Source organism: Mercenaria mercenaria, chromosome 1, assembly GCF_021730395.1.
Source record: "Mercenaria mercenaria strain notata chromosome 1, MADL_Memer_1, whole genome shotgun sequence".
Lineage (NCBI taxonomy): Eukaryota > Metazoa > Mollusca > Bivalvia > Venerida > Veneridae > Mercenaria > Mercenaria mercenaria.
In genome coordinates, this window is record NC_069361.1 from 23150115 (window position 1) to 23160386 (window position 10272).

A 10272-nucleotide genomic window follows, 5' to 3' on the forward strand; every position below is an offset into this window, starting at 1 on the left:
ATAATGATTCTGAAGGACATAAATTTCTGCTGCACATTTTGTTCTTCAATTCACAACTGCATTAGTGTTTATCTTGAGAAAATGATTTGCTTGAAAGTATATAATACACCGTACTGACGTTTTCGGTGAGATCCGCGTCGCCGCCAACAGTTACCCTCGACTGATGTAGGGCAATAGCCACTAAATATTATAACGCTGGAAGAAATGGAAGAAAGACGTTTGTAGAATAGAAGAACAGTAGAATGCTAGGATGGTAGGACAGTAGAATGGTATGATGGTAGGATAGCAGGATGGTAGGATGGTGCGATAGTCGAAAAATCGGTTAACAGGATAGCGATGGTAGGATTGGCGGATAGCGTCAGTGGGATGGTAGGATGGTTGTATGCCATCCTGTCATCCTACCATCGCCCGTCCTACTGTCCTACCATACTACCATTGCGCTTTGTTAACCAGGCTATGGACGCTGGTAAGATATAAATAAAACATTAATCTGTACTTTTGTCATTATGGTAGCAGAATAAAAATGCAAAATGTAATATCTTGTATTCACGAAATTTTTAATTTATTTGTTAAATACTTTCATCAATTGATCAGTTATATGGAAGCCAGTCGCAGAAGATTTTTGTCTGATAAATAAATATAAATAATAAGGGTGGTAAAGTAGAAAATATTCACTAGTCCAGTGATATAAAAATGTAGGTTTTAGTCTAAATAATATTTATTTTGAAACAACATACATATAATATGTACAACAAAGTTTCACAGTTCAAATGCATGGACTGGAAAAAAAGCTAGTAGCTTATATAAATTCCTTTCCAAATCTAAGTTTTTCTTAGACATATGCAAGCAGGTACATTAACTAGCTAGTTTCCCGTTTGAACATTGTTCAAAATTAAACCCTGTAAATTGCAACAGATGTGATATCAAGTGTTTAAAATATGTTTCCTTCAGAAACATTAGCAATACCTTTCCTCTAAGTAATTGACTTGGACTGTGATTTTCTCTCCGAAAACATTACCATATAAAATGGAAAAAAATAGTATCTAGTCGCAATCAAAAAGAAGTTCCTACTTATGTCTGACTTGCACGTTATTTAAATTCAAAACGACATTTTCTGTATTGTTCTCACTTTTGAACAGTCCTTTAATCATTACGGTCATCTCCCTGTTAGACAAAGAAAGGGTATTCGACCGTTTGTTTGGATGTTGAATGTTTTCAGTATTAGTCTCCCTTAAGAATTTTGTATATCCATATAATATCTTTGTCCGAGTTTTCCCGTTCCTGTCAAATTTTAAAGACATCCGTATAAGTGAACAATGGGACGTAACCTATTTTGAAATTAATTTGATGTTCCATACTATAAAAAGAGATAAATAAAAAGGAAAACTCATTGTATCAAACAAACTCATTACAATAATTTATGGCAAAATTTGTGTCGAGCTGCGGTGACCTAATGGATAAGGTACCTGCCCCGGATTACCGATTGCCTACCTGCCTGGTGCCTGGCATTAAAAATAGGGATCGGGAAGTAATGCTGTTCAATGTATGTAGATGCCTCATCAGCCAAATTGGCTAGCCCTTTCAGTAGGAGTGACACTATAATAAACAAACATTTTACACTTTACATATCTAAGCTACCACGATCATTGTTTTAATTCTTCGTTTTCAAATGTTGCATAAAAATTACATTGTTCGAAAACAGTCTGACGTCAATACAATACGCAGATCGTTATATATTCCCTCTTTCACAAATATATCCCATTTTGTTATGACATTTTTCATCGTTCCATTCCCATTTCGATTTTTTTAAATGAAGACAATTTTCGCGGGCCCTTCCATTTGGTTCCTTTCCTTTGAAATTTGAGAACACGTCAAAAATTTGCCTTTTACTTGAACTCCAGATCCATAATCCTTCTGTTTCCAGGTCGCTAGCACCTAGCCATGCCCCCTTACCACGTGTATCTTTCTGTTTTGCCAGTTCCATCAAGAAAGTATTTTCAGAGTCATTCTCCACTTCTGCAAGTATCCCATCATACGATTCGCACTTCGTTTTTGCTTCCTCCCAGGTTAATGCGTCATTCCCAACATGGTAACATGATGTTCCAAAACTTGTCCATGAGCTATCCGAACATTGGCGTGTGGCCACAAGTTCTAATTTCTTTTCCAGTGTTTTGACTTTGAAGTCCCAGTTGTCTTTTTCCTGATGAAGTTTTTTCCTCAAGGATGTAATTTGCTTCTCTAACTCAACATTAAGCCGCTGGTACATATCTATTGCTTTTTCTTTCATTTCTAATTCTTCTTTAATTTTCTGCAGCTGTGCCCCTTGAAAGACAACATCGTTCTGCAATTTCTTGAAATCAATATCATGAACATGAAGTTCTTTGAAAAGTCTATTTTCCGTATCCGTGAATGCGTTTTGAATACCTTCTATTTCCGTCCCCATTTGATTTAGAGCAGTCCTGATATGTTGCTTTTCTTCTGATATTGCTTTCTTTACAGTTTCCAGCGCATCATCTATTTTCCTATTAGATATACTTGATTCAAAGTCCTTTTTCTGTACCATCGAGACTTCCGACGAGCAATTCATACTATTTCCTAGTATCTCTTGAATATTGTCTATGTCTTCCGAAACGCATATGTATCCTGACACAACTTTCGTTCCATTCAAACGTTTCTCCGATTGGAAAACATGAGAAGACTGTGTTTTATGAGTTAAAGTAAGAAACAGTAATGTAAGAGTACGAAACATCGTTACTGGATACATTCTGCTTCTTCACATGCGTAACAAATTATGAAAGATACCGCCTTTATATTCCCACATGCAAAGTTCCCGGAACTAACATCACATGATGTGTAAACGACTTACAGTAAGCACATGCAAATCGTAATTTTTGTTAATTTTCTGGTTGGTTTATGAATGCTAACGCTTTGATATATTTATATATAAGTAATATTAAAATCCTTACTTGTTATATCGGAAATGGTACGGAAGTTACTTTTGTGATGCGACGGGGTAACCCAGCAATTACATGAAAGAAATAACACAACGGTTTAAGCTTGGTTTTGGACTTATTTCAAGCCACTTTGTATAATAACATTTGAAAAAAGAAATATGTTTTTACCAAGATCCTTCTTGGAAACATTTTCATGAAATACATAGTAACTATTACCTACATCCCAAAACTAACGCCGTATAAAGTATTCCAATACTTCGTGTTATTATTACTTCAGGTGCTTTGGAATTATGGAGTCCATTCAATGCCATCCTCTTAATCTGGTGCTAGGAGGGCGTGAGGGTATTGAAGTTTTTATTACCTTTCATGACCGTACTCAGTCGAACAGATGTTGCATTCTATTATTCTTTTCGATTTTATAATGTGCAACAGGTCTAATATTTGGTCTGAGGTATGTTGACCTAATGATAGTGTTACAGTTTTTCATGGAATGTTGACCTCACAACAGTGTTGCAGTGTTCACGGAATACCGACCTCATGGCAGAATTAAAATGATTCACTGTATCTTGACCTCAGGGCAGTGGTTGACTTCTCCTTCTGAGCAGTATTACAGTATTCCACGAAATGTTGATCTCATGGCTGTGTTTGTTTGTTTGTTTGTTTGTTTGTTTGTTTGTTTTGGGTTTAACGCCGTTTTTCAACAGTATTTCAGTCATGTAACGGTGGCCAGTTAACCTAACCAGTGTTCCTGGATTCTATACCAGTACAAACCTGTTCTCCGCAAGTAACTGCCAACTTCCCCACATGAATCAGAGGTGGAGGACTAATGATTTCAGACACAATGTCGTTTATCAAAAAGTCACGGAGAACATACGCCCCGCCCGAGGATCGAACTCGCGACCCCGCGATCCGTAGACCAACGCTCTTACCTACTGAGCTAAGCGAGCGGTCTTCTCATGGCAGTGTAAAAGTGTTCCACGGCATATTAACTTCATGGAAATGTTACGATATTGTACAGAATGATGACCTCGCGGCAGTGTTACTGTGATCCGAGGTATGTTGACCTCATCATAGTGTTATAGTGTCCTCATAAAAGTGTCACGGGGGTCTGTGGAATGTTCAGTGTTATAGTGTTTAAAGGTATGGCAGCGTTACAGTGTTCTATGGCTTGTTGACTTCCCTGCGGTGATATTGCGCTTCGCGGTATGTTGACCTCAAGCCAGTGTTATAGTGTTTTCGGAATGTTGATGTTATGGCAGAGTTATAGTGTTTCACGGTATGCTGAACTCATGGAAGTGTTATAGTGTATCACGGTATGTTTACCTCATGGCAGTGATATAGTGTTCCACGGTATGTTGAACTCATGGCATTGTTATAGTGTATCACGGTATGTTGACCTCATGGCAGTGTTATAGTGTTTCACGGTATGTTGACCTCATGGCAGTGTTTTAGTGTTTCAAAGTATGCTGACCTCATAGCAGTGTTATAGTGTTTCATGGAATGTTGATGTCATGACAGAGTTACAGGATTTACTCGGTATCCTTTTAATGTTATTGCGAAAATATTGGAAAGTTTAAAATTGCCATCAGCTTATACAAACTACTAGTGCCGGAACTCTTTCATGAACATGATCTGTGCAAGGTGAGTGTCATACAATATGCACAAACAACTAGAACACTATATGTAGACTTTTTAATCTTACAGCATTAACAAATCTACGATTTGGATAACTGAATCTGGATCTTTACTGAAAAACTGAGGTCATAAACTTTCAGATCGGCAAATTACTTTTGTCTTAAATGTAGCCGTTTGATAAAGGTGTTATACTGCCGGTTTGTGTTATGGTGATAATTTCACCAATATATTAACGCCATTATACCATAAAATAATGTACAAGTCATTTCAAATAATTCAAAAATTATTTTGCAATTGGTAGCAAATTCCTAAAATAGAAAAAATGGGGGGGGGGGGGGGGGGGGAATCTGTTTTGTGTCTTTGAATTAGCAAATTTAAAGCTTACACCTGTTATTTTCTTACCAGAGTCTGAGTGGTGTAGATAATAAAAGTGAAACTTAAAGGCATGCAAACCTTGTATAGTATATGCCAATCTAAGAAAACAAAACGTGTTTCCTGCTTACAGAACTGACTGACGAAACATCCTGGTGTAATGTAAACAATAATAAAAGCCTGTAAGGTTTAACACTGACAAGATCGAGAGATGCTTACAATTGCTGAAATATATTTTGAGATTTTTGCATTATATTAAGCATTCGTTAAGTCCTATTTCAATTATTGTATTTGCGTGTGTGCACAGTGAGCTGGTATTTTCTGAGCATATGCAAAGTGGAATAGTCCTCCTACAGGAAACAATTTCTGCACTGTGGTACGAGCAAACAGTTACTGCACTGTGTGGTTCGAGCAAACAGTTACTGCACTGTGTGGTTCGAGCAAACAGTTACTGCACTGTGCGGTTCGAGCAAACAAGTAGGGCACTTTGTGGTTTCACAAACAGTTACTGCATTGTGTGGTTTCAGCAAACAGTTACTGCGCTGGGTGATTCCAGTATACAGTCACTGCACTGGGTGATTCCAGTATAAAGTTACTGGAATGGGTGGTTGCAACTAACAGTTACTACACTATGTGATTGCAGCAAACAGTTACTGCACTGTGAGGAAGCCATCCAGCTGGCTTACGGAAGGTCAGTGGTTCTACCCAGGTGGAGGGGCATCTTGGGTCTTCTTCCACCATTAAAGCTCGAAAGTCACCATATGACCTGAATTGTGTCGTGACTAAAACCCAACAAAACTACTACTACTACTACAACTAATAATAATAATAATAATAATAATGATGATATATTTGCAGCAGAATTTATGTCAAAAAGATGTTAGATTAATGAGATAACATTCATCATTTCTGCATTCATACTTTTTTTGTTTAAAATAAAGCCGCACGTTAAAATAACTTTATGTTGCAATCCACAGCAAAGAGGAAATCTAAATTGCCCATGTATTTCTCTATCCTGTTTGGTTAATGGGCAGATTTTCCGACAAGATTTCAATCTAATGCCTTTTTATAATGATTCTGAAGGACATAAATTTCTGCTGCACATTTTGTTCTGCAATTCATAACTTTTCTTAAAATTTGCGTTAGTGTTTATCTTGAGAAAATGATTTGCTGGAAAGTATATACATGTAATATATACCACTTTGAACACCGTACTGACGTTTTCGGTGAATTTATCCACGTCCTTACAAACAGTAACCTTCGAATCAGATTGTTTTTTTTTTTTTATTTTTTTTATTTTTTTTTTTTATTTAACAGCAATTTACGCTTTTCACGCGCATAACGTCATGAGTAAAACAATGACGTTCCCGGCATAAAATTTATTTGTAAAATACTTTCATCAATTGATCAGTTAAATGGAAGCCAGTCTCAGAGGATTTTTGTCTGATAAATATAAATAATCTTTAGGGTGCTAAAGTAGAAAATATTCTTTTATATACTTTTGTCTGACTTGCACGCTATCTAAGTTCACAGCGACATGTTCTGTATTGTTATCACCTTTGAACAGTCTTTTAATTATTACGGTTTCTAAATTAAGATCATTCGCTCGTTAAAAAAAATCTAAAGAGTATGTAACCGTTTGTTTGGCTGTTTGATGTTTTCAGTATCAGTAACTCATAAGAATTTTGTATGTACAGTGAAATATGTTTTAAGAGACCACTTAAGGGAGAACAAGAAAGTGGTATCATAAGACAGGTGGTCTTTTAATACAGGTTCAATCTATATGAAATGCACTATAGAGGGACCTAAAATCAATGGTTTTATAACAAAAGATCTTGCTAAATACAGCTGGTCTGTTAAGCAGGTTTGACTGTATATATGACAACTTGGCCATCAGTTTTAATATAGGCCCTAGTTGTAGATGACCAAGGAATATTTGTATGCCGATATGCCAGTAAATCCGAATTTCCCTTTTCTGTCAAATTTTAAAGACAGCCGTATAAGTGAACAATGGGACGTAACCTATTTTGAAATTAATTTGTTGTTTGACACTATAAAAAGAGATAAATGAAAATATTCTCATTGTGTCAAACTAACTCATTACAATAATTTGTGTAAAAATTAACCATTTTGTGTTTTTAACCGTCATAATTATGTCCATTAGTTGGTCAATGTATAAAAACCCTTGATCTAGAATTTTCATCTCGAATCAGGTAACGTAGTGTTAATCCATTTACTCATAATTTAACTACCACGATTATTGTTTTTGTTTTAAGCGATAATTCATCGTTTTCAAATGTTGCATAAAATTACATTGTTCGAGAACAGTTTGACTTCAATACAATACGGAAATCGTTATAGATTCTCTCTTTCACAAATATATCCCATTTTGAAATTACAACTTGCATCGTTCCATTTCCAGTTTGCTTGTTTGAATAAGTGAAGACAATTTTCGCGAGCCCTTCCATTTGGTTCGCTTCCTTTAAAATTTGAAAACACGTCAACAATTTGCCTTTTACTTGAACTCCAGATCCATAATCCTTCTGTTCCCAGGTCGCTAGCACCTAGCCATGCCCCCGAACCACGTGTACCTTTTTGTTTTGACAGTTCTATCAAGAATGTATTTTCAGAGTCATTCTCCACTTCTGCAAGTATCCCATCATACGATTCGCATTTTACTTTTGCTTCCTCCCAGGTTAATGCGTCATTCCCGACATGGTAACATGATGTTCCAAAACTTGTCCATGAACTATGTGGCCACAAGTTCTAATTTCTTTTCCACTTTTTTGACTTTGAAGTCCCAGTTGTCTTTTTCCTGATGAAATTCGTTTCTCAAGGATGTAATTTGCTTCTCTAGCTCAACATTAAACCGCTGATACATATCTATTGCTTTTTCTTTCATTTCTAATTCTTCTTTAATTTTCTGAAGCTGTGAGCCTTTAAAGACAACATCATTCTGCAATTTCTTTAAATCAATATCATGAGCATGAAGTTCTTTGACAAATCTATTTTCCATACCCGTGAATGCGTTTTGAATACCTTCTATTTCCGTCCCCATTTGATTTAGAGCAGTCCTGATATGTTGCTTTTCTTCTGACATTGCTTTCTTTACAATTTCCAACGCAGTATCTATTTTCCTATTAGATATACTGGATTCAACGTCCTTTTTCTGTACCATCGAGACTTCCGACGAGCAATTTATACTATTTCCTACTACCTCTTGAATATTGTCTATGTCTTCCGAAACGCATATGTATCCTGAGACAACTGTCGTTCCATCCATACGTTTCTCTAATTGGAAAACACGAGAAGACTGTGTTTTATTATTTAAAATAAGAAACAGTTACGTAAGAGTTTGTAAAATCATTACTGAATACATCCTGCTTCTTCACATGAATAACTATAATTATGAAAAGATACCGTCTTTAAATTCCTACGTGCAATCTTCCCGGAACTATCATCACATGATGTGTAAACAACAGTACACACATGCAAATCGTAAAGTTTGTTCATTGTCTCAATTAGCTCGTTGTTTTAACCTGCCCGTGACGAGAATAGCTCTGTTCCGCGATTTGTTGGTTGGTTTATCATATAACTAATATTGAAATTCTTACTTGTTATTATACTGGAAATGGTATCCCAGCAATTGCATGGTAGAAAAAGCATAACGGTTTAAGCTTCTTTATGGCCCTATTTCAAGCCACTATCAATAACATTTGAATAACGATAAATATTGGGGTTTTTTATACAAAGATCTTTCTTGGAAACATTTTCATAAAATACATAGTAACTATTACCTGTTTGAAAAAAAAATGAACAGCGTATAAAGCATTCCAATACTCCTTGTTATTATCATAACGCAGGTGCTTTGGAATTATGGAGTCCATTTAATGCCATATTGTCACCGAGTTCCTCTAAATCTGGTGTTATGACGTATTGAATAATTCGTTACCTTTCATGACCATACTCAGTCGAACAGATGTTGCATTCTATTCTTCCAAAGGACACTCTTTTCGATTTTATAATGTGCAACAGTTCTAATGTTTGCTCCGAGTGTTACAGTTTTTTATGGAATGTTGACATCACGACAATGTTACAGTGTTCATGGAATGTTCACCTTATGCAGTGTTAAAATGATTCACGGTATGTTGACCTCATGGCAGTATTACAGTGTTCTACAGAATGTTGACTTCTCGGCAGGGTTACAGTGTTCCATGGTAGAATTAACTTCACGGCAAGGTTAGTGTTTCATGGTATGTTTACCTCATGGCAGTTGTACCGTTGTGCACGAAACGTTGACGTTATTGCGGTGTTACGATGTTCTACTGCATGTTGACCTCACGGCTGTGCTACAGTGGTCAGAGGTATGTTGATTTCATCATAGTGTTACAATGTTCTACGAAATGTTGGTCTCATGGCAGTGTCACGGTGGTCTGCGAAATGTTCACCTCACTGCAGTGTTAAAATGATTCAAGGTATAATGACATCATGGCAGTGTTACAGTATGCTACTGAATGTTGACCTCACAACAGTGTTACAGAGTATCAAGGAATTTTTATCAGTTCAGTGTTGTACGGAATGATGACCTTCCGGCAGTGCTATGGTGGTCTATGGTACGTTGACTTCATTGCAGTGTTACAGTGTTTCAAGATAAGTTGACTTCATAGCAGTGCTATAGTGTTTTACATTATATTAAGCTCACTGCAGTGTTACAGTTTTTCACAAAATGTTAACCTCATTGCAGTGTTACAGTGTTCCATGAAATACTAGTATTACGTCATGGCAGTGTTATAGTGTTTCATGATAAGTTAACCTTATGACAGTGTAATAGTGTTTCAAGGTATGCTTACCTCATTGCAGAGTTACAGTGTTTCACGGTATAATAACTTCACTGCAGTGAAATAGTGTTTCACGGTATGCTTACCTCATGACGACGTTATAGTGGTTCACGGTATGGTGTCCTCTCTGCAGAGCGATAATGTGCCACGGTATGTTTTCCTCATTGCAATGTTCAACACATGGTATGTTGACCTCATGGCAGTGTTATAGTGTTTCATGGAATGTTGACCTCATGGCAGAGCTATAGTGTTTCACGGTGTGTTGACTTCATGGCAATGTTATAGTGTTTCACAGTATATTTTCCTCATTTCAATGTTGAATAGACGGTATGTTGACCTCAAGGCAATGTTATGGAGTTTCACCATGTGTTGACTTCATGGTGGAGCTATGGTGTTTCACATTATGTTTTTCTTACTGCAATGTTAAACACATGAAATGTTCACCTCATGACAGTATTATAGTGACTCACGGT

At 36.5% G+C, this 10272-nt stretch overlaps 1 protein-coding gene across 1 annotated transcript; it reads right to left on the minus strand.

Annotated features, from left to right (window-relative positions):
• Nucleotides 1–696: 696 nt before the first annotated feature.
• LOC128556638 (CD209 antigen-like protein B) lies at nt 697–7305 on the minus strand. The gene has a single exon (XM_053542211.1). It carries the CDS (start codon nt 2762–2764, stop codon nt 1730–1732), a length of 1035 nt encoding a protein of 344 aa, XP_053398186.1. The 5' UTR covers nt 2765–7305; the 3' UTR covers nt 697–1729.
• Between the last annotated feature and the right edge of the window lie 2967 nt (nt 7306–10272).

What these genes read in the sequence shown, in the direction of transcription:
- LOC128556638 (XM_053542211.1), bottom strand. Translation starts at nt 2,764, where the DNA reads ATGTATCCAGTAACGATGTTTCGTACTCTTACATTACTGTTTCTTACT.